We start from the raw sequence: 25,424 nt of genomic DNA, 5'->3' as shown, positions 1-25,424 counted from the left end.
GGGTCTACTCACAGTGACGCCCGATGGCAGGGACTCTCCGTCCACATTGGAGTCCACATGCGGCAGCCACTGCACTCCTCTTCTCCGGCGTCTCCTAGCATCAATGTCAGCTCTACTGAAGGAAATAAACAGCTGTCATGGCCAGCACAACAGTCACAGCTCCTGCACATCAGGACACAAACAGACCAAGCGAGAGGGAACTGGTTTCCAGAGTTTGGCTTTATTTTGCAGTACAGACATCATTGGAGCCATTTGGACACAGAAACTGAAGTAGAGGCTCTGTCACATCAATACCGCATTGCAGCTTGGTCCGTGGAAGAAGCCACACCCGGGACAAAAGAAGCTTCTACATTTACCTGCTTTAGGATAGCTTTCATTCCCTTTGCTCTCACCAATTTTATTAGGTTAAAACACTGCACACAGGCTTTCTCCAAAATGACTCTCAAAGTCTGGAGTTGGGTTAGAATTTTAGGCCCACATAAACCAAACTTGTGGCTGTGCTGCATGGGCTCTGTCGTGATACCTGACAGGACACAAAATGGAAAGCTGTAAGGAAAACTTAGGGATGCTGTCCCAAATTATGGAATATTCAATTCCCAATTTTAACGTTCAGGAAAGATGGCACGCAAACTGTACTGATTCAGCTCTGGGGCAGCAGAAGCATGTGAATGCAAAGGCTACATGGATTAAAAGATACAAATGCTGTATCAAGTTCTCTGTGCCGGTATCACATTTTTTCAAACTTCTCCTACAGAGTGTGGTCACCTACCAATTCTGAACAGCCACTCCACGAAAACAAGTTAATACACGATATTAGAAAGGGGAGGAATATTTACGGTGCAGTCTTTGCAATCAGCTTTGATCACAAAAGCAGGCCTTACAATACTGATTTCATACAACATGAATCATCTGCCAAATTTTATGTTTGTCCTAATTAGGTGATAACTTGTACTGCTGTTAGTCTTCCCCGTAGATGTCATTTTTCTTGCGCTTCATTTCCTCAAAATCAAACTCTGATCCTGTCATCCTCTTATAGATGTCTTTAATGTCATCACAGGTTGTCTCAAAGTGAGTTGTAGCATCATATGTACGGGAAATAAAGATCTGGAAATAAAAATTAGAAAAGACTTGAGACTATTTAGGGAAGTCTCACAGTAAAGGCCGATAATACCCTTTTCAGACTGCCACACTCACCTGGCTCTCTGTTCCCAAATCTTTTGGTACAAGCAGGTCACTGATGCTAACGAATCTGGAGGAGAAAAAGAATTCAGTGAACAGGTAAGCTGACCCCACACCCAATTCACTGCTCTGCCTGAAACTCAAAGCCCAAAGGATGAGGCTGGTGGAGAGGATGGCTGCTTTCATTGTCCTCATGGGGTTAGCCTGTCCAGGAAGCCAAAATCACTCTTGGATTTCAGCTGGTGTACACGGCATGTCACTTACTTCTGTTCGATTGGTTCCAAGAGCTCCAAAGCCGGTCCGATCTCCTTCTCGGGCTCCTTGGTCTCCACAGTTGTGCTGACTATGGCGATGTACTTGCCTTGTGCTGCCACGTTGTGTGCGAAGGAGATCATGCAGACGTAGATATCTGGGGACAATAATGCCACGTCGCTGCTGACGTCTGTACACTTGGGTGTGTGTGCACTCAGGACTCACCCACGTTTCATTGAGGTAGTTAAAATTACTTGGAATAGACAATACCTTCTAAGTTAGTTCTATGTCTATGGTAGCAAACAGGGCCATACACAGAATACGCAACTCCTCAGCCCCTTTCAGCCGACTGGAGATCAAGAATTGATTGGCAGTGACCTGCCAGACTTGCTCAGAACACGGACATTAGCCTCCATCCAGTTAGGCAAAATCATCTAGCACAGCCTATTTTATAATAAAGTGTTGAGTGTCTCGTCATTTATTCCGTGCTGCACTGAAAGTGACATGGCTGTATGCTTATCACTTTTGCACCATCTTAAAGTTTAAAAATCATAAACCATCATAAGCTGGGGACCTTCTGTATTGATTTCTCATTTATTTAAGTAATATAATTACAAATCACATAAGCTATTCTTGAGTTGCCATAATAAACTCACAATTCCACAGGTTCAATTAGTCTGTGTACACTAACTCCGTAATTTCCAATATATAAAATAATTATTGAGTTCCCTTTTCCTCTTTCCATACTTTCACAGACCCAGGGTTCTGCTTGGGAACCCTGGAAGATTACTTTAGTCCAAGTCCCTTTGTTCTAGTAATAATCTTCTGTGATTTGGTTCCCTATATGGAAAGAAAACTACATACCAATAGCTCTTAACTGTTCATTTAAAAGCCGATAATCCCTGTTAAATTGAATTTCTGATAAAAGGCTTAGGGCTTCTAACTGAAAGGAAGATAGAAAATGCCAGTGGATGAAAACAACTGGTTAAAGCAAAGATGAGCAATTATGATTTTGGAGCTAAATCCTGATCTTAATCAGAGGAATTTAAGTTTTATTCCACAGCACACTGCTAAAACCACATGTAAGTATTACGATGACAAATAATGATATAAAAGTAGCACTGTCATCAACTCGAAATAGTGGAGTCAGGTCCCTAGTGAGCGTTAACCCTCCACAGGCACGTAATGTTCGAACGGGAGAGACTGGACTGCTCACCTTAGTTCAGCCTCTGAATTCTACAGATGAGGAACCTGAGTCCCAGGCAGTGGCGACAGCCTGGGGCACAACACCCAGGTTAGTTAATCTACTTCCTGCGAGGATTTAGGATCTCTGAGCTGAAAGGGATCCATTACGTTTTGTTTCCTGTGTATCAACTTAAGCCTCTTCACTATAGTAGTGCAGATAAAAGTAGGAATTTGGAATGAAACACGAAGCAAATTATTTCTAACAAAATTCTACACACATCCGCTGATCCTCAAAGCCCACCTGACTTCCGGTTGACCTGGTTCTGTGGGATGATGATCTGGCAGGAGTTGGCGTCACTGGTGTTCTTGATGGGGTGGCTGAGGATACAGATAACTCGGATCACTTGACCCACTTTTTCTACCCGATCCTTCACGTAGCTGGGGTCACAGATGAGCTGCTTACAGCGAGCGATCTGTAACAAAACATTTAAAGACTAATATTCACTGTCCACGATGACTTTAGACACTATAATGATGCCGTTTTCTCTTGAATAGAATGTTATCTTCATCAAGTTACCTGTAGATAATTATCGAACTACAGATAACTATTAAAACTACCTTCACCAACAATCCCTATAAATTTTCCTGGAACAGTGGAACACATCAGTTCTAAATCCTATTCAAATATTAGGAAAACCGTTGCATAGTGATCAGAAGTATCAGTTTTACAATTGGGCAGATCCTGGCTCTACCCAACCTCAAAGGATTAAACGAAACTACGTTTAAGGGCTGTCATTATGTGTGAACAAACCCAGTAAACGGTAAAATGTTCTATAAAATGGTAATAGTATTAGAAACTGACCAAAATCGTTCGCATCTTAAGTAGCAAGATAAATTACATATTGTAGTCTTCTTCCCCTTTATATCAAAGCCTGAAAATTTCCTAAGAGGAAGCAGCTATGTAAAGCAAAGAAACTGCAATCAAAAGGACTCTAAGGTGGATCCTTACTTCCTAAACACATATTATGCTGAAAGCACAAGGTAGTTCAAAGGTCTATACAACTTTATTGGTTCAGACGGCCAACCTGTGAGTGTTGCTCATGTGGTCTTAACCCACGGAATACCATCAGGAAAACCAAAATATTTCTTTAAATTTAGTTTTTGAGTTCCTTTTTTGAGCAGGTTGAACTAATTATAAGAGCTGATATTTCATGAAAGAGGAATGATCTGGTTTGGAGACCAACAGCCTGGTATCACCTGAGAGCCCACGATCCACCTACTGATCGGAATAGACCCTTTAATAAGATGAACAATGCTTTATGTTCAATTCAGATTTGAGAAACACTGCTCAACACTTTACCTAGCCAGCTCCACAGCTAAACCCCATGTTAGGTAACAAATGTTAATAATCACTAATGTCATTAATATTTAACAATTACATAACAAGTTAACACATTGCGTACGGCGGGGTTTAAATCCCTCGTGAAGATTCTCATGATCCGTACGCAACGTGTTAAATAACAAAATGGTCTTGGCCAAGCCCAATTTCCACCAATAAATTAGAAGTGGTACAAACAAAGCTAAATTTTAAAAACAAACTGACACGCACCAACCCACACTATACAGGATACTTACCGTAGAACTCACCCATAACTCAATAAAACAACAAAGTATTGCTCTGTTTTCTTAAAGCACAGCCTCTGTAACTAGTCTTTAGTCATTATGAATACCAACTAATCAAAGAAATCATACCCGTCTGAAACCTAGCATCAGTGTCCATAGCAAATTAAGTACTTAATAGATAATAAAATTTTCTTCAGAAGAACAGTTTTTGAATTGTAAAAGCTACTTACCTCTCCTTCAGATTTAACACCAATCACTTTTCCATTTTGCACAATGATTTCTTCAATTGGTTTATTCAGCATGTAGGTACCTCCATAAATAGCACTTAGCCTAGAAAATGTTTAAAATTACAACTGATAATTATAATTGTTTCAAATACTCAAGTCTTCTTTCTTAGATCTTAATGAGTTATAGGCAATATGTATTTGCTCAATTTCCTTCTAGAAGGCCTTAGTTTAAGTCATCAAAGCATCAATTATAAAACAAGCCATGATGTGATGTCTCGTACTGAGTTAGGAATATCAAGTCCAAAGAAAACACTGACCAGTAAAGGTATTAGTCAATACCAGTATTGAATAAATTACACGAACTTATATAGGTCTAATCCTCCTGCTTATAAACAAAACAACCAAAAAACTACCAGGAGGCACTGAGAGTGATGAAAAACAGGCAGAAAGTGGAGAAGGAAGAAAGCGAGGAAGCAACTAGATGAGAGCTCTATATGGTTTACACGAGTGGATCCTCCCCTGACAGAACGTGGGGCTAGGACACAAGCAAAAAGCCTGCGGTCTTACTGACTTAAGGTGCCACAGGACAGAATCTGGGACTGTCAAAGGAGATGAAAATTGGGGGGAGGGGGAGAGGAATCCTACAAATGGGGGGGGCCTCCAACCTCTCCAAATCCTTAATTCCAGAAGTGCTTGTACATGAAGGAAACTCCAAGGAAGCCATCAAAAAACAACAGCTGAAAGGCAAAAAGACTCGAACAGAGATTACAGCTGCAGGTTTGAAGTTTGAAACTGTCCTAATAGAGGAGCTTGGTACACACCTTGGGGTTTCCACTGAAACCCTAGGAGGACCACACCTTACTGTACCAGGACTAAGAATTCAGCCAAAGACAAAAGACCCCCTAAAAAAGTGTAAAATCAAGCCTCCAAAACTTCAAAGTGAATGGCCAATAATTTACCTGCTTACTCAAACAAAAATCAATACTCTTCAGAGAAAGAAATCTAGCATCTCTACAATGAACCAATCAATATATTCAGTATACAATCAAAAATTACTAGACATGTAAAAAAAGAAGAAAATGTGATCCAAGGTAAAAAAGATAAGCAATCAATATAAAAGAGATTCCCATATTACTGATGTTAAAAATGCAGGGGGTAAAAGGCAGTTATATTATAAATGTGGTCAAAGACAAACATTCTCCTTCAAGGATGTATGTTCAAGAATGTTGTTATAAATAATTCAGGAGAGTCTAACTGGATTATACAGAATCTCACAAGAAAAATTTACAACTATTTAAAAATAGAAATTCTAGATCTCCAAAGTACAATATTAAAAAAATAATTAAAACTTACTGAATGAGGTTACCAGCCTACTGGAAATAACAGAAACAACAGTCAGTGAACTTGAAGACAAATCAAGAGGCATTATCCAATATGAAGGAGAGAGGAGAAAAAAAGGTGAAGAATAAGCAGAGCCTCAGTGACCTGTGGAATAATAGCAAGCATCTAACATACAAGTAATTAGTGTCCTAGAAGCGAAGAGAATATGGGACAGAATACGAGAAGAGGATAGTGATTTTAAAATTCCCAACTTGATATAAAAAATGAAATTACATATCCAAGCAGTTCAGCAAATCCCAAGGAAAACCACACCTAGGCAAATCCTAGTGAGACTGCCAAAACCCAAAATCTTTAAGCAACCAGAGGCAGAATGGGGAACCCCACACAATTAGTGACAGCTTACCCACACAGATGCAAATTAAATTTTTTAAAATTAAAAGGAAAATACATCATGAGTAAGTGATGTCTGCCGCAGGAATGCAAAGTTAGTTTAATATCCAAAAACCAATCTATGTAATTGATCATTATAATAGTGTAATGAAAATCTGCATCGTTGGGTGTCGACACCCCTTCAGAACAAAAAAGTCTCAGCAAGCTATGAATAAAAAGGAATTTCTGACAAAACCATCTATAAAAAAAAAAAGAATATTGAAAACATTCCCCTTAAACTGAAAACAAAGCAAGGATGTCCGTTCTCCCCACTGCCATTCATTCTTCTGGAAGCCCTGGCCAATGCACAACAGCAAGGGGTCGGGGCCGGAAACACAAAGGTTTTGAGAAGAAGCTAATGTCTCTTCACAGATGAGATAACCACGTACAAGGAAAATTCTAAGAAATCTATAAAACAAGTACAACTAGTACTGAGCACAAGGTCACAGGACACAAGTCACATACGTAAGTATGTGTATTAGTCGCACACAACTTTAAAACACACTTTCACTAGCAGCAGCATCAAAATAACACAATACTTACAAATAAATTTGAACAAAAAGTGCTAGATCCCTCCAACGAAAGCCTACAACACATGGCTGAGACAAAGAAAACTTAAACACATGGAGAAACAGGGCACATTCATGGATTGGAAAACAATATTAAGGTAACTCTCCCCTAAACTGATCTATAGATTTAACTCAATCCCAATGAAAATTCCAGCAAGCACATTTTCTAGAACTGATAACGTGTTCTAAAATGTATGTGGAAATGCAACCTAGAATAGCCAAAACAATTTTGAAAAAGAACGGAGTGGAGGACTGACATTACCTGATTTCCAGACTTACTATAAAACTAATATTCAGGACAATGTGGTGATGGCATAGGAAAAATAAATAAATCACTGGAACAAAACAGACCCATTTTCTGCAAATGCACCCAGACAACTGGGAAAGTATTTTCAACAAATGGTGCTAGAACAACTAAATACCGGTATGGAAAAAATTAACTTGGAGCCCTACCTCACCCCACATAATTATTTCAAGATGAATCACAAGTTTAAACACAAAGCTGAGACTATAAAGCTTCTAGAAAAAGACATAGGAGAGTATCTTTGTGCTCTTGAGGTAGGCAAAGCTTTGTTAGATGGGACCCCAAAAGCACTAAACGTACCAAAAAAAATCTTGATATATTATGAACATGTAACACTTCTGCCATAGGCTGGAAGTAAACATTTATAATGCACATATCTGACCAAAGGCTTGCTGCCAGGGTACATCATGTTCTCCTACTAACAAAGACAACCCAATCTTTAAAAATGTGCAGAAGACACGAACAGTCACACACCACGACATTATACAGACGGCCAACAAGCTCATGAAAAGGCGATCAATATTAGTCCTCAAGAAATGCAAATCAAAACCGTAACGAGACAGCATGTCACACCTACTTGGGTGGTTAAATCGCAAAGACTGACAATGCAAAATGCTGACGAGGACAGGAACAGTGACAGCTCTCACACTGCTCCGCGCCCGCCTGCAGGCAGCCGGCAATCCCACTCCTGCGCATTTACCCCGAGTGACAGCCATGTCCACAGACGTGTACCCGAGCTCACAGTAGCTTCGTTCCCAACAGCACAGAACTGAAAACCACCCGGATGTCCATCCAGAGAACAATGTGGCACATTCATGAAGTTCACAAAAGGAACACTACTCAGTAATTTAAGAACCAACTACCAGCACCTGCATCAACTTGGACGAATCTCAAAAATACCGTTAAGCAAAGGCGAGACATAGATGAGCACATACTGCACAACCGCATTCCCTACACTTCCTTAGAAGATGAGGTGCAGGATCAGTGGGGTTTTAGCACCAGCTTAAACGTGGGCTCTTCTCTTACCTTGCAAATCCTTGTGGCAGCTCCCCAAGGCCATACAGTGGGTACAGGTACGGGCTTTTGCCGTATCTTGCCAAAGACTCACTGTAGAGTTTAATCCTATTAATGGTTTCACAACATGGTTGATCTAAATAGCTGACGAAGAGGAAATGAGTATCAGAAAAGGGCTTTGGTTTTCATGCTTGTGTTCAATTTAAAATATTTTTCTATTTGTGTAATTCAATACCTTTGTATTTTACTTAAAAGGCTCTAACATTAATTTGCAACTAGAACCTCTTTTTTCATTGTGTAACATGACTATGTATTTGTTTTGTTAGAATTTCCACATTGGAGAACTGGGAAATTCAGTTGGTGTTCGAACAAATGTGTAAATCTAAAAACCCGCCAACTTACTCATCAGTTCTGTAAAGCGCCAGGGCATGCCCAGTGAAATCTATAACGTCTTGGCCCAAGTCAAACTTCTTATACACCTCGCGCATTGTCGTCTTCTTAGGATCAACGCCCTCAAAAGTTCTAGTATCTTTTTCATCGAAGTTGGCAACATATACTAGGAATTTTCGGAAGCGACGTTTTTCAAACAGCCCCATTAAGCCTAAAAAAGAATTCAAAAAGCATGTGTAACAGACACTGAGGAAAAGAAAGTGTGAGAGGCAAGTTTAAAGATGCTGTATGATCAGCTGAGGTTCTAATTCAAAGTCCAATTTAAGATATGGTGGTTTGGACAACATTTTAAAATAAACTGACACAACTGCAACAGATCAGTCAGGTCTTCAATTTCATAGTACAATTACAATTATCACCAGTACTTAATTAAGTGTAGTATGTCTAATTGTGTCACTTTTTGGCACAAGGTAGATGAGCTGGATGGCACTCATCTGAACGTTTTTTTAACAACTCTGATCTATCTTGGGCCAGCTGCCTTTTCTTCTCCTGTATGCTGAGGTACCCTCTGGCATTTGATGGGAAAGAGGCTGAGCTACCAAGCACAGACGGACTCACAGAAATGCACGTGTTGATTATGCTGCTAGCCACTCATTTAATGAAGTCCCATATAGTCGGTTCACTACTCTTTACACTAAAAAAACAGGTGAGGAGACAAGCAGCTATAAACTACCACATAATAAACCCTGTTCTTCCTACTGGTCAGTATTTCTACTACTAGTATAGAGCTAGTAGAAAGACAAGGCCAAAGCAAAAGAAAATTTCCTGGTTTAACTAACTCTTTCCCATTTCTTAACCTATATAGCCACTTCAAAAGCAACTATAGCTTTAAAAATAGCACACTCTCAAGTGTTTCTTTAATATCTGTTGACAGGTCAACGTGTTGATATTTTCAACATTATTTCTCCCAAGACTGTAACTGAAACCAACAAAACTGAAAATTCAAATCACAAGGCAGTTACTGACAGCTGACTGCATTTTTTTAAATTCAAGCTTACAACCCAGCTTTAAAAAAAATGGACAGAATGCACACAGTTAATTAGGCATAAGGCTAAAAAGACAGATTCTATTACCACATCAGCACGGTAGTTAAGACACACGTTTAGCTGTCAGTGGAGGAGGAAGACAGTCAGAAAGGAACATGAGTTGCCACTGCAATGCACTGATAACCCGGGATCACACCGGTGGACGGCACCTGCTAGAACCTAAAGCTCCCATAACAGTTTATTGTGGAGTTATTGCATAACTTTTTAAAAATCATAATAAAAATCTAGTGTTTTCCTAAACCCCCTCTTCCTTCTTCCTTAATTTCCCTCCCTGCCCTCCTCCTCCTGCCCAGCGACACTCAGCCCTGCTGGTGACTCCTGTTTCCCAGCAGAGGAGATGCTCCAGCTGCTTCCCTGCCCCCTTTATGTCGCCAGGCATGGCGCCGACTAGTGGTCGCCTTCACGAGCTGTTCTGGCTTCAGAACCAGACACCACTGCAATTGCAGGTTAGAGATGCAGCGCCCATTCTGAAAGTCGGACTTGAAAGTTCAAATGCTATTTCCTGCTGTACAATTTTCATAACAGCTACTTCTATATGACGGTGCCTTCCCTGATCACCCTATTTAAAACTGTTATCCGCCAACACTCCCTCCTTCTTTCATATTTCTCCACAGCATTATTATGGCTCTGTGAAGTGTTTAGCACAGAGCCTAGCACACAGGAAACAAACAAAACAATGGCTCCTATGAATTGTTGTAAAAAGAGCATTACTGGAACCAGATCAGCATGGACTTACCAGCAACCTACATGATATAGGGAGGGTCATTTACACTCTTTCAGCTTCAAAAGGGTAGATTTTTTAACATTCTGTTCACTGGTGTACTCTCAACTGCCCAGAATGGTGTCTGGCACGTGACCGACATTCAGTAACTATTTGTTGACTGGATGAGTGGATGGATGGACGATGCAGAGGGCATTAAAATTAATCTCTAAGATTCATTTCCATGATAAAATCTTAACATTCGGAGAAAAATAAAATTACTTACTAGATGCCAGGGCTTCTGCTTCAGTGGAAGGAACCTTGTAGATTTTTCCTCCCTTATAGACAAAGCTCCCTTCAGTCACTTTGAAATCCAGGTAACGAGTGACCTCTGTGTAAAGCAGCATCTTAACCAGCTGACCTATAAAAGCCACACAATTCAAACTGTAACTTATATCTTACTACCCTCAAAAAACTAGCAGAAATAAAAGTACACCTACTAATACTAATGGCTTCCCAATTTTTTCTTAGCATTGTCCAATAACTCCTTAAAAAAAAAAAAAAAAAAAGGTCTCCAAAGCCATATTTTAAATGGGACAATGAATGCATACCTATTGCTTAGCATACTTAGAAGTATTTTTTTAATGTTACAACTTCAAGGTTAATAACTTCACCAACTTGCTTTTGTAAAAGCTACAAAATTATTACAGGTATGAAGTTTAGAATTACAGTACTTTTGCAAATGAGTATGGGTTTCTTTAAAGTTTCTATTATATTTTAAAGAGAGGCAACTCATAGGCAAAATTTTTCAGGTATTTGTGCTTTTCAGTTTTTAAGTCAATTTATATTAATTAAAATAAACACTAATTTCAGATAAAGAAAAAGCAAGGCATACAATTAAAAATATTACCTACCTATAAACCAAAGATATTTTGGCATATGAAAAACAGCCAACTTCTTTGAGAAGTCAAATTATTTTAAAGCTCACTTGAAAGTCTGTGGTTTTTTTTTGAGAAAAGTTTTATGCAGCCAGATGTTAAAGTACATTGTACAATTAATCAGTCCACAAGTTAGTGGGCAACAATAGAGACCGCTGTGTAAGATTTTAATATATTATAAAAGTTCAAATCAAAGTGGAAAAGAAATGGTTTTAAGAGACAACTGATTAGCCATTTTGAAAAAATAAACTGCAATCTCTACTTCTCAAACAGGATAATAAAACAATTTATATGATAAAATAAGTGAATTTATTTATACGGTGAAAAAATGAAACTATAAACCATTAGAAGCAAACATTAGTATTTTTATAACCGTGAGGTAGAGAGAAAAAATTTAAATATGCCCTTCCAAATCAAAAGCAGTAAAAAAAAGGGAAGATCAATCTCTATGATGACTACAAGAAAATTAAAAGCTTTTGTACACACACACAAAAATAAAACAGTAATATGTAAGGCCAATCACAAACTGCAGAGATATTTTCAACGTATTTTAAAAGGGTATATTTAACAGCATTTACAAAGAGCTCTTTCACGTCAATACAGAAAAACACAAAACCTCAACAGAAAAATGTGCAAAGCACAAGCCTGGACAATTCACTGAAAAACATGAAAGCCGGTAAACACCAAAAAACCATTTCATCTGCTAATAGCTATATTTTAAAAATCCATCATTTTGCCTTCTGGTATGACAAAACGACAAAACTAAAATGCGGTCTCGGTAAAGCTATGCGGTCTTGGTAAAGCTACTGACTGGGGGAGGGGTGGTCTCAGTCTACTGCTGATTAGCAATATAAAGGGAAAGCCGTAAGAAAGCATTGTCTTTATCCTCCATAATATGCTCTACGGAGTATACAATGAGGTTTATCCCACAAACACACACACTCTCTCTCTCTCAAACATTCACAGTAGATAGGTTGAAAAATATGTTAATTGGGGAGAAATTTTTTTTTAAATATATAGATAGCTAGCTGGACAGGTTATACATCAAAACATTAACCATAATTCTAGATGGTAAATTCTGATTATGTAAATTGTATTTCCTTTCTGCTTATCTATGTTTTCTAATTTTAATAATTTTATTATTTACATAATAAAAAATTTTGTTTATAACTTACCTAAAGAGAAATGATAGTTAACTTTAGATATTTCCATTAAAACAAACTATAAACTCAAAAAAGGAGAAGGGTGACATATACTTTATTTCAGGAGACATTAATAGATTTATACCAACAATTTAGTTTTGCAATGTCATATCAGAAAAAGATACGAATATCACAGCAATTTAAAGATACTTAGCTCCTCCAATTAAAAATGAGCAAAAATATGAAAAAATAATTTTGAAAGCCTACAAACTAAAAAAGACATTATATCTGAAGGCCTAATTTTCTAAGATTGTCACCAAAGCATCAAGAGGAAAGTCTGTAATAAATGCTTACAAATTGGTATGCACTGTGCCACATCATATCATAATTTTCATTCTCTAGAACCAATCACGACCCTCCATTTCCCTCCATTCTTCTTGCCTCTAGACCCCTCTAATAGACCATATTACTCATCATACTGTAGCCATTCAACAAAATCCATTTCCACATACCTGAAGTAATACCTTCTGTCAAGAGTTAGTTTCTATTTTTATATCAGATTCAATGTACTGTGACAAATTTAAGTTAGAATTCTTTACCATTAGCCATAAGGAACTTGGGAATTAAGTCAACATTCCAGTCTCTTCCTCTCCCCATTGATGCTGGTGGTGCTCCTGGCAGTTTAAATCTTTTATATAACTAAAACCAAAACAAAAAATACTCACAATGTAACAAAATTTAATCTTCATTATGCTTCGCAACTGTTTTTCGATGACATGGTTTTTGTATAATAACACACTACATGAGGTAAAATATAACAATGACATTTCATTTTTAATCAGATAAAATTTGGGGGGAAGTTCCAATACATATGTAAATTAAATATATTACTAAACTACTGAATGCTAAAATAAGTATTGCAGAGGTGGTGTTTGTTTTTTCCTAGCAGAAAAGAATACAAAACAATTTGTCAATGACACAGTTCCGCAGACCCATTCCTTATTACTTGTAGAAACCATTTAAACTCATTATCTCCTAGATCAAAAGCTATCAAAAGACTTAATTTTTGCTTCTGTGTTTAGGTAAGGAGTTCAAAATATATTTTGGATTGTTCAAACCAGAAAAGACAATTAAAATTAGTTCCAGTTAAATTCTAATTTATATGAGATGAGTCGAAGCTTTAGATGAAAAGCTTGCAGTTTAAAATGTGAGAATATTCAAATTGACATAGTGCTAAGGTGAAACAGAATTAAACAGAAAATCCCCCAAGTCCTTGAGTATGTACACGTACACACACACACACAGCTTGCTCATTTTATTAAAGATTAGCTAATAAAGATACTAGGTGTGGAAAGAATGGTACCAACACGTCCTTCCAGATGACGTACACTGCAGTGCTGCGGTCCTCAGCTTACCCAGGGTCACACTCAGCTCAGCACTGTGGACAGTGGGGCGGCCAGGCGTTATGTGCCTGCCCATGGGATGCAATATGAAGCACCTAACTATACTTTCTTGTAAACTAGCCTGGACTTTTCAAAAGGAAAAAATAAAAAGCGGGGAGACTTCAGTAGGTGAAGAGAATAAGGAGAAACAACTAAAAGTAATGTTTAAACTGGTTAAAAAAACACCAAAAACTACTACACAGCAATCTAAGATTCTTGGTTGGATCACTGGGAAATTCAAATATGGTCTGGATATTATTAATTTTCTTAAATGTGATTAACAGTATTATGATTCTGTAGGAGAATGGTATTTTTAGCAGATGAATTCTGAAATGTTTAGGTCAAGTTCATGATGTCTGTTCCTTTGAATGGTTCAAAACTAGTAACACGAAAACATAGACATGAAGCAAATACAGCAAAGTGTTAACTGCCAAATCCAGACGGAAGGTTTTCAATCCACCAGTATTATTCTTTCAACTTTTCAGTATGTCTGACTATAGAGAAACACTTTTTGATATAAATATTAAGTTTATTTTATCAGTCATTATTTAAAAAGGAATTGATAACTCATATCCATACACGTGGGAGATGAACAAAGCTCATACAGTGAAATATAAATGTATTTAGCAAAACACACTTTGGAAACGCTTCGTGTGCCCATGTTCTAAAAAGCAGGAAACAGGGCAGTACAGTGAAAGGAGCTTGGCTCTGGAGTCACAGAACCTAGGAGGACAGCCCACTTGTGATTTTAACCACACAGACTATTCTGACATCTGAACAATGGGGATAAAAGTATCCCTGAGTGACTGGGAGAATAAGTAAGACCACATGGAAAACACCGGCATTGTGCCTGGCACACAGTAGGTCTTCACCAAAAGTCTATCCCTCTATTGACTGTGAGATAACTGCTCTAGATGGCAACAAAGGGCACGATATCAATTTCTACAAGCCTCAAACTAGGAGCTCCTGAAAAATTATGGTGCTACAGATAATCTGTTGAACAACAAATTAAAACCACCTATAAGGAGTAGAGATTCACAAGTAAAAGACTCAAAGTATAAAAGACATTAATTTATTTCAATACTTACATCTTCCAGAGGTGTTATAGATGCACTTTCTCCTCCATAATAGGGGTTTCTATCCATGTGAAGAACTTTCTTTCCATTCACTGACATTATACCAGACAGGATACATTCCTATAGGGAAAGCATAAGAAGGAAAGTGCTACAGCATGTTTCAAACAGATACTTCTATTTTTTTTAAAAGCCTGTCATGAAACATTCTTTTAGCAACTGACACCCCTGTATGTGCGATATACGCTGTACTTTAAAGACAACGCCCTGAAGCGGGGTTCGGTGTGCAGTCTGTGGACTCCTGTGGGTCCTGGTCCCAAGGGTAAAACTATTTTCATAATAACACGAAGACGTGACTCACTATTTTTTACTATATTGACATTAGCACTGAAGGTGCTAGATCAATGTGGATAAAATGAACCATGGCAGTAGCTCTAAAGTGCCCCAGTCATTATATTCTGCGCCCCCAGGTACTCGCAGTTTCAAAAACAAGGCCAGTTTGACAAGAATGTCCCTGATGAAGCATTAAAAATTACCACTGTTGAATGTACACTTAAAGGCATTCTGGCTTAAGGAAACCTTTTGTGTGACATTTAGAAGCTGAAACAGCTACTCTTTTCATGAACCAACATTTTTATTTGAAAGAACAACTAACGAACGAACTATGATTACTGATATTTAGGCATCTGGCAGACATTTTCTCAAAAATGAACATTAAGGATATAAATTATTTTTTGCCAAAAAAAGAAAAAGTCAAAATTTGGAGTGAAAATTTGAATTTTGAAACACTTGTATCCACCACCAGTCCACATCAGATCTCCAACACTTAGAGGGCTTTTAAGACAACAGCGCGATGACATTAACAAATAGGAGTTTCTGATATTGTACAATGAAACGTGTCAACAATTCGGAAGATCTGCATTACTCAGTAAACCAGTATTTCCCAAATGACCAATGAATGATGTTACAAAACCATGCTGGGGGATAAAAGAGGAATTCAAACTGCAAGCTAGATTAAGGGATTTTCATGGAATAAAATAGGAAGCATTCACTGAAGTGGTTTCAGACTTCTTGTTGCAATTTACCTTAAAAAAAAGCTGCCACTTGTGTTTTGGTATAAATCACAGAATATCCTCAAGGATCTGAGAGGCTACTTAAACACTGCTCCCTTTTCCACATACACATCTATATGAGACCCGATGTTCTTCAGATACTTCAGCTAAGACAATGTATCACAGACTGAACACCAACACAGGTATGCGAGTCCAGCTATATGTTAAGCCAGACATTAAAGAGATGTGCAGAAAATGTAAAACAATGATACACTTCTCACAAATGTATTTTGTTTGGGGAAGTGTACTTCATAAAATGTTATATACGGTAACATTTAATGGTTTTATCATCATCTTTAAGTCAATTAATAAAATTTTAAAATTCTCAATGTTGATTTCTAATACGATAAATATTGATAGATGTAACCCTTATATACAAAAGCTCTTTAAGGTCCTCAATTTTTACGAATGCAACAGATGCTGAGACCAGCGTTTGAGAACTAGAGCCCTACAGGAAGCATCCAGAATAACCGCTAATACATTGACAATCAAGAGGATTATAAATGACCTCTCAAGAAAAAGGTAAACAAAACATGGATAACTAAGACACATCAAATCAAGATGGGGGGAAATTTTCAAGAAAGAATACGATTAATGAGAAGAACCAGAGGTGGGATACATATTCACTCAAAACCATTATACCAGGGGGTTTTGGAGATCAGACTATTTTTTAAAAGGAAAAAGAAAATTCCATGTCTTTATAAATCCTTACTATTTCTCAAATTTATCCAAAAGACCCCTGGTAGCAGAGAACAATCTGATATCCCCCATAGAAATCTGACTTTGAAAACTTTATTTTAGGGGCGGCTGGATGGCTCAGTTGGTTAGAGCACGAGCTCTCAGCAACAAGGTTGCCTGTTCCCGCATGGGATGGTGGGCTGTGCCCCCTGTAAATAAAGATTGAAAACGGAGACTGGACTTGGAACTGAGCTGCGCCCTCCACAACTAGACTGAAGGACGACGAGTTGGAGCCGATGAGCCCTGGAGAAACAAACACACTGTTCCCAAATATTCCCCAGTTAAAAAAAAAACAAAAAAAAACCCACTTTTAATTTTCCTCCACAATGTATCTATTCATTTTAGTATTCTTAAATGTTTTAAATTACTATCAGGTTCTTCAAATTTTCGTCCAAGAGGGAGCATCACTTCTTATTTACACCAAGAAACACAATATTACGAGCGCTCTACAGGCCTTGTGCCCTATTCCTGTCATAACTAACCCCCCACCCCAGCCACTCTCATAAGAGCAAAGGTTTGTTCTGCCTGTGTTTGAACTCAGAATCCATGGAATCACGCGATGTACAGTTTTTATGTACACCTTTTATTCAACATATTTACAAGATTGATCCATGGTTTGCATGTAGTTGAAATTTCCTTATCATTAATCACTACTACGGAACAGAGGTAGGTCAGTCCAGGAGCCAAGTCCGGCCTACAGGTTCTTTCTGTAAATTAGGTTTCACTGGTAAACACCCATGCTCGTTCGTTTATACACTGTTTGTGGCTGTTTTCACTGTACCACAGTCAGACCGTAGTTACGACTGTAGTTGAGACCATATGGTCCACAAAACCTAGAATATTTCCTCTCTGAACCTTTACAGAAGGACCTTTGCCTGACCCTGCAAGCAGTGGACTTCAAAGTATGCTTTCCAAGTAGGTATCATCTGTGAACTTGCTAGAACTCTAAATGCTAAGCAGCTTCTCAAAACTTCAGTTTGCATCTAATCACCCGGAGGGCTGTTAAAACAGATGAGGGCTGTTAAAACAGATGGTCCGTTCCCACCCCAGAGCTTCCGAGTCTGCAGTTCTGGGCATGGGGCCTGCGAATTTGCATTTCTCGCCAGTTCCTAGGTGATGCTAACGCTGCTGGTCCAGGACCAATTTTAAAAACCACTGCAGTGCGAAAGCAGCGCTCCCCAACTCTTATTAAACGTAAGAATCACCTGGGATCACGCAAAAATGCAGATGTTGGTTCAGTATATCTTGGGTGAAGCCTAACCATCTGCATTTCTAGTAAGTTCTCATGTGTTGCAGAAGCAGTTGATCCATAAACACTGCCTAACAAAGCTGTAGAGATCCTGTTGAATGAATATACCACACAGACACACCCCAGCTACCCATTCCACTGCTGATGGACATCTGCGCTGTTTCACGTTTTTGACTATTACAAATAATGCTCTATAAACATGCTCAGCACGTCTTTTTTGTCCTCATTTGTCAGATATTTATCAAGGCGAGTACAAATATGTTCAACTGCAATCCATACTGTCAAACAGCTTTCCAAAATGGCGGTACCAACTTACACTTTTATTATTTTTTTTAAGATTCTTTATTGGGGAAAGGGAACACCGTGTTATTTCCAGGACTTTATTGGGGAACAGTGTGTTTTTCCCAGGGCCCATCAGCTCCAAGTCAAGTTGTTGTCCTTCAATCTTAGTTGTGGGGTGCAGCTCAGCTCCAAGTCCAGTCGCCGTTTTCAATCTTTACTTGCAGGGGGCGCAGCCCACCATCCCATGCGGGAATTGAACCAGCAACCTTGTTGATAAGGGCATACGCTCTAACCAACTGAGCCATCCGGCCGCCCCTCAGCAGCTCAGCAGCAGCTCAGCTCAAGTTGTCATCTTCAATCTAGTTGTGGAGGGCACAGCGCTCTAACCAACTGAGCCACTGTGGGGACAGAGTCCCAGAGAGCAGTTTCCAGGCTCTCGGCCTCACGTGGAAAGGTGCTGGCTCAGGTAGTAGATGGACGTCAGCTGTAACTAGTTGGCCGTCAGCTGTAACCAGTTAGCCACTGGCCACTGATATAACTGCCGTGGCTGAACTAGCAAGCGCGGACTGCAGCTATAGCAAGGGGTGGGTTGGTTGGCAGAGACAAGTGGACGACGGATTGCAGATCGTGTGGCTCCTGCTTCCTGTGTCTCCAACCCAGCCGCCAGTGAAACTATAGTGGTATGACTACCTTAGCTATGGCTCCATGGGTGTTCCTTTTTGGCCTCACCATATCCTGTGTTCTTATGTGGGGAGCGGGAGCTGAGACCCAGCATGACACCCTGAATGACAGCCATCCAGCTGCCCCCCAACTTACACTTTTGTCAGCAGTGTATGAAAGTTCCTGCTGTTTCAAATCCTTTTAATTTTAGCCATCCTAATTAGGATGTGGTTTAATTTGCATTTCCTGACTACTGAGGTGGAGCACTTGTTTGTAGTTTACTGATAATTACAGTATCTTCTTCTGACAAGTGCCTATTCAAATTATTTGCCCATTTTTAAGATGGGCTTTCCGTCCTTTTCTGACTGCTATCTAAAAATTCTCTATATGTTCTGGATACGTAAACGTCCTTTATTGGTTACGCGCGTGTGTGTGTGTGTGTGTGTGTGTGTGTGTATTTTTCCATTCTGTGGCTTGCCTTCTCTCACTTTCTTAACAATGTCTTAATAAACATCTGACGGTATTTTGTAACTACAAAAACCAATCCTAATACCATCAAAAGCAATTCACTTGATCCAAAAAAAAAAAAAAAAATCTAAAGGAGCACTAACATATGGTTCATTGTATGAAAGTAGAATAACATTTACTATCTCAAAAATAGGTTATGACATAGACAGAGGAAGACCAAACAGACACATTTCCAGCTGACAAAAGGAGACTTCAAGGTTCACCTTTTGGAAGCAAAATCACAGGAAACAACTTTGCGTGTGGCATAGCTTCTACATACAACTTTTCACACTCCCCTGCAAATAAGTGCGACGAAGGCTAAAGTCTAACAAAGAGCCCAATCATTTCACGATTCAGCTGAGTCCAAGGAGCTGACACTAACTACCTTTAAAAGCATCACTTGGAGCAAAAATGACGAAAGCTCATTAAAAATCCACAGGCCCACTAATTCTTCTAAACCTACCTATGAAAGACTACTTATACATTGCCAAAAGAATAAAACACATAGTAGCCTAAACATAATACTTTTGATTTGGCTTTAAAACATGACATGAAGTGTCACTGACAAAAAGTACTCACCGATAAAATGTATTAATCATACCTGTGTATGGGTGTATTAATGATCCTAAAATTTTAATATCTTCCAAAATTAACAACTCAAAATTAAAATCTACTACTACTACCTATCTGGTGAATATAGAATTACAAGCAAAGCATATTAAAGTCAGAAAAAATACTCTGAATTAATTTCCCTTTTTTTTGCACTAGAAAATCTGATCCATTCATCATATGTGAAGAATACGGGTAATTTTTAGCAGGAAATTTGCATACAAATATTAAGAAACATATCAGTTTCAAATCTAACAGATGAGCGTACTCCATATTCCTTTCAGAGTCCTACACAACTGACCTTAGAAGAATAAGAACACACAGAGTGACATCTAAAATAACTAAAACTATAAAACCATCGAGACTCCACCTTCTTTATGATAATGGCATCTACCCCCCCAATCTGGCACTTCATGTTTTCCTACATTAAAAAAAAAACTAACCAGATAAAACAGTTTAAAGTTCAGCTGCAGCAAAGCTCCAGTATGTGTAGACACGTAGAATGGGGGAAGGACCGTATCAGTGAGACTGAAGTTCACTTCCTTCCAGCACCATACATTTCACACTAGAACTGCAATAATCAAAGAGTAAGTTATTTGGACAATACATTAGGCAAATTTCTCTTACATACAGATGTAGCCTGAATAGTGTTATTTGGCTGGTGCAAAAGTAATGGCAGTTTAAAAGGTTGAAAAAAATTGCAAAAACCGCAATTACTTTTGTACCAACCTAATAAATAGTATCCTCGAAACCTGGAAGTTAACGGCCATCTCCCTTCCTACTTAGAGAGCAACTTAAGCGTGAAAGAGCATAGAGCTAGTGTACATGAATATTCTGATATATCTTTCAAGTGACAAAACTAAACACCCATTAATCAGAAGTAGCAAATTACGTGGTCAGAGGATGTCTACACAAGTGAAATCAAAGAAAAGTAAAAGTCACCAGCCTTGCCGCCAAGTAAGCAAAGGGAAAAATGAAAAGTAAATGGAAGAATTCACAAAGCCAGGAGGCCTGAGACACCTCAGTCAGGAGGGCCCGTTCCTCACTCAGTCTCAGTGGCTTCGCTACGTTCTAGCATCACAGTAATTAATCCTCACAATGTGAAATCTTAGTTATCAAGTAAATTATGTTCCTTACTTTGTTAAAGAAGCTGTGTTATCCTCTGCAAAGGCTTTTATCTAAAACTTGTGGTTCTTTAAAGGGATAACCATCAATTCCTTAGAAAATTCAATTACTATACAAAATATTCCATTTCTCCTATACAGAATAAAAATCTTGCTCAAATTCATAGCAAATCATTGTATGCCTTCTTTATTAGAGTTAACTATTGATATTTGTGGATTAATATGACCTTATTTTAAAGGTAACAACCAATACAAAACAATGACAGTACTTTATATTAAAAGTAACAAGTTAACTGCATTAAAAGTACTTGACACACTGGGGTCATATAACATTTGGCACTGGTAACTGAGAGCATGCAAAGGGTACCAAAAAAATATATACACATTTTAAGAAAGAAAAACACTGTATTAAAATTGTAATACTCAATATATACCGATAACAAAAGATGAATACAAGTCACATTTGACTTCTGCAATTACGAGAGGTGCTCAAAGTGGTTACCATCAGCGTCCAGACACTTCTGATTACGGCGAACTACTGCTTGAGCAACGTTGACCAAAGTGTTCACTTGTCTACATTTTTTTGGCACCACCGGTATGTCTGTTTTTAGGTTCTTAAATCTCAGGCACTAAATACTTATAAACCAAAAATCAAGAAAGTTAAATGGCATGCTCACTGTAAACACTCAAAGTTATTTCTAATTTGAGAGTTTTTAACTTGAGTGGTCTATCCATTTAACGTAAAGTAATCAAAGTCCTAGTATCAGCAAAAACGAGGGTAAAAGACTTATTATCAAAATCATCCCGTCACCACTACTTCTAGCAATGACGGTAATAATGTGATTGCTCTGAATTGATATAATTCTCAACATCTCATAAAACAATACAGGAAGGTTCACAGGGATGAAAGCTATAGCTATAAAATGACAGGAGAAATTGGTCTGATTTCTAGTTAAATATGCATCTACCATTCATCAAACAGGTCACAATTAATCCAATGAAATAAAGTGCATTATCTTAACTTGGTTGTTATACAATAAGACTGAATGTTTAATACAAAGTGATGCTTCTGAATTCACATGACGATGAAGCTGATGAATCTGCACTCATGCTCACGTTCAACTGACCTTAATCAAGAGCAAATTTGAAAAACCAGCAATAACCATGGAAAAACAGAACTGGCTCTTTCAATATGCTGCCATTGGGCAAAATCCGTCACAAACTACTAAGCTCAGTTCAAAATCCCAATTAGGCCCTTTAAAAATTGAAGAAATAACCGTGCAGTGGGTAGGCCTATTCATTTAGACATCCAACAGTCTTCCAACTCACCACCAAAAATGAAATTCAATCGAATACCTCACATTCAAAATGACTAAACAACTTTCTAGATAAGAAATCTCATCTATTTGGTACTATTTTCTAGCCAGGCACGAGTCTATTTCTGGACTGGCCAAACCTAATCAAGCATTCAGAAATAAGTATTCTCCAACCATCACCAAAAATCACTATAAATAGAAAAAGGACAGGCAAGAAAAGTGCCATTCTAGTTCCTAACAACCTCTTCTTAAAAAATTAGCCAAATGAAAGTGCGAAGGTTTTCTCTTGTCTGGAGCAATCTAAAATTGTTAATTTGGGGTGTTAACTGGAAAAAATATTAATTCGGGCCCGAGAGATAACAATGCATTTTAATAAATTTGAAGTGATGGTTTGAATGTGAGGTCAGATTATACAGGATACACAAGACAGATCAGTGTTCATTTGATTAAGATGAAGTAGCCCAAAGTCCAAAAGAAATTTTCCCCCCAAAAAAAATTGATAATGAAAATGGCCCTCTCTTCGAATGGAAGTCTTCTGGAAGACGAATAGTCTTCATTTTCTTAACAACATAGAGAAGTACAAGATACAACTCACTTGCCTTCATTATTTGCAGAATACTATTATCTAAAGGTCTCTAAGCAGACAGGAAATAAATTTACCATGGTGTTAGTAACACCTGGCATCCACGTTACAACTGTATTCTTTATGCTGTTACTGATTTATCTTTTAACATCCTGAAAAGAGCAAAACGGTAGCGAACTTGGCCTCCCTAGCAATCCATCACCAATCATTTCTTAGGGGAAAGCATTGAGAAGAGACAATGGAGGCGGGGAACAGACCAAACAAAAGGAAAAGATGGCAAAGGTCAGGTGAGAAAACATTTGACAGACAAGTTTTGAGAAGTCATTTCCAACCCTACCGATGCTCAATAAGTGGGGCGGAAGGGTGGTTAAAAGAATGGATAATGCTTATTAGGGGTGGGAGAGGGGGATAAGAAAACTAATGTTCTCCAAAAATCTAAGTTAACTGAACTTTAACAATTACAAAACAGTGATTATCCAATGACTTGTCACAATCCTTTTCCCTAGCTTTGGCAGCCAAAGGCTAGTAGCTGTGGCTGCAGACTAAGTAGGAAATGAAATGCAACTGAGAGCGGCTTCCGCCCTCCCCCACTCTGCCTGGTGCTTTTCCGTTTCCACTCGGGAGAGGCCTCCAACCCGTAAGGGAGGTGGGGAGCAGCAACCCCTAGTCTGGGCTTTTCCGGTCTTTTCTGTAGCACAGGGAAACTCATTTTCCACCTACTTTTATTTCGTCGCTACTGTCCAGTAAGTCACCGACTTGACTGGGTTTTGCATTTCCTGGTCTTGCCTTTCACGGTTAGAGACGACCCACCCAATCACGACCCACCTGGCCCCGTGCGGCCGCAGGCCCAGACGCCTCGGAAAGAGCCCCTCGCACCCAGCCCAACGCCCTTTCCCGACTCCCCTCCAAAAGCAGCCGAAAAGACGACAAAATACTTTCCACGAGGAGACCCGCTGAGGCGCAGGCCGGGGTCTGGCGCGGACCGAGGAAGGGGCGTGCGGGCCGCCCCCAGCCCCTGCCTCCCGCGCGCCGGGCCTGCACGCGCCCCCTAGGTCCTCCGCGGCCGCGCGGAACTCAGCACTCACCGTCAGGCCGGTGCCCAGCACGATCACGTCGTATTCCTCATTCATGGCGGGGCCAGCGAGGACGGAAGCCCAGAGAAAGGAGAAAGCGCAGGATTCTAGGGGCCAGGGGGGTTATATGGTCACCCTGACAACGCCAGGGGGGCGCTCAGGCCAGTCTCGGAGCCCCAGGGGAAGGGGAAGTCAAGAGGAGACGTAAAACGGAGCTGGACAGGAGCGAGGCCAACCGCCACCTCAGACGGGAAGAGACGAGCGGAGCAGGGAGGGGAGGGAGGGCGGGTGGCGACCCGGGGATCCACAGCTGGGGCAGGGCTAAGAGGAGGTGCTGGGGGGCCGTCCATCACGCCCTTCCGCACTTTCATTGGCTATACATCTCCGTTGTCGCCCAACCTTCTTCCTCTCCCAGTTCCCGCGAGAAGAGGGCGGGACGACCCTCTCGGGGTTTCCGGTTCCCGCCCGGCCGGCGGCAGCCGTAGTTGGGGGCGGAAGGGGCCACACTCCGGCCCTTGAGGGCTGGGGAGGGAGTGTTCCCTCGGCGGGAGACTGGGGGCCCAGTTCGTTACTCCAGCCGCCGCGTGGCAGCCGAGGCCCCGAGGTGCTGTTGGACTTTGAGCCTGCGCTGGCCACGTGGGCCGGAACCGGCCGCGCAGGGTCTGGGCGGGTGCAGGCCCGAGGAACGCGGCGGCCGCCTGGTCCGGCCCGCCCACCCGGGAGGTTACGTAATGTGGCCTGAACCCCGCGGCGGCGGCGGCGGCGGCGGCGGCGCCACGTCTTGTCATTTGCAACTTGTCCTGTTTTTCTTTCTAGCCTCCCTTTCTTTTGTAAAGGAAAAAGGACCCGACACAGTTTTAAGGAGTTCAGAAATCACCTGTTTTTGTTTCCCACCTTTGTCATTCTTGCTCAGTGCGTTGTCCCATGTGCAGCCTTAGGAAATTTGGAAGAAAAAAACCCAACCTTTTAAAAAACCCTTAGCGTAAATAAGGGGTAGGCCAGAATTGATTAGGAATTGGGTTTGTGCCTACTGACAGCTACAACTTAAACCAGTTATGAAAATAGAAGCTAACCAGTACATGAATAGGTTTAGGCCGCGAGCGAAGAAGGATTCCGTTTGCCTTCTGTCTCCTACCTTTATCCCTCCCACCCCCAACACACACCTTTCTATTGGGATTCTCACTGGACTCTCCAGCTTTGGGTGAGGAGACCGGTGTGAGCAGAGGCTTGTGTTCTCAACCAAAGAGAATAGACCTA

The 25,424-nt window shown here is 39.9% G+C and overlaps 1 protein-coding gene across 1 annotated transcript; it reads right to left on the bottom strand.

The window, feature by feature from the left end:
• Positions 1–201: 201 nt before the first annotated feature.
• On the bottom strand, positions 202–24,801 carry GDI2 (GDP dissociation inhibitor 2). The gene is made up of 11 exons (XM_019738246.2): positions 24,180–24,801; positions 14,930–15,037; positions 12,999–13,098; positions 10,606–10,740; positions 8,526–8,724; positions 8,136–8,267; positions 4,470–4,569; positions 2,918–3,089; positions 1,444–1,588; positions 1,195–1,249; positions 202–1,104 (listed from the first exon to the last, which is right to left on the bottom strand). The coding sequence occupies exons 1-11, from the start codon at positions 24,222–24,224 to the stop codon at positions 958–960; spliced, it is 1,338 nt and encodes a 445-aa protein (XP_019593805.1). The 5' UTR covers positions 24,225–24,801; the 3' UTR covers positions 202–957.
• Positions 24,802–25,424: the final 623 nt, after the last annotated feature.

Source organism: Rhinolophus sinicus, linkage group LG02 (genome assembly GCF_036562045.2).
Source record: "Rhinolophus sinicus isolate RSC01 linkage group LG02, ASM3656204v1, whole genome shotgun sequence".
Lineage (NCBI taxonomy): Eukaryota > Metazoa > Chordata > Mammalia > Chiroptera > Rhinolophidae > Rhinolophus > Rhinolophus sinicus.
The sequence above is the reverse complement of the archived record's forward strand: the minus strand, read 5'-3'. Positions and strand labels throughout refer to the sequence as shown.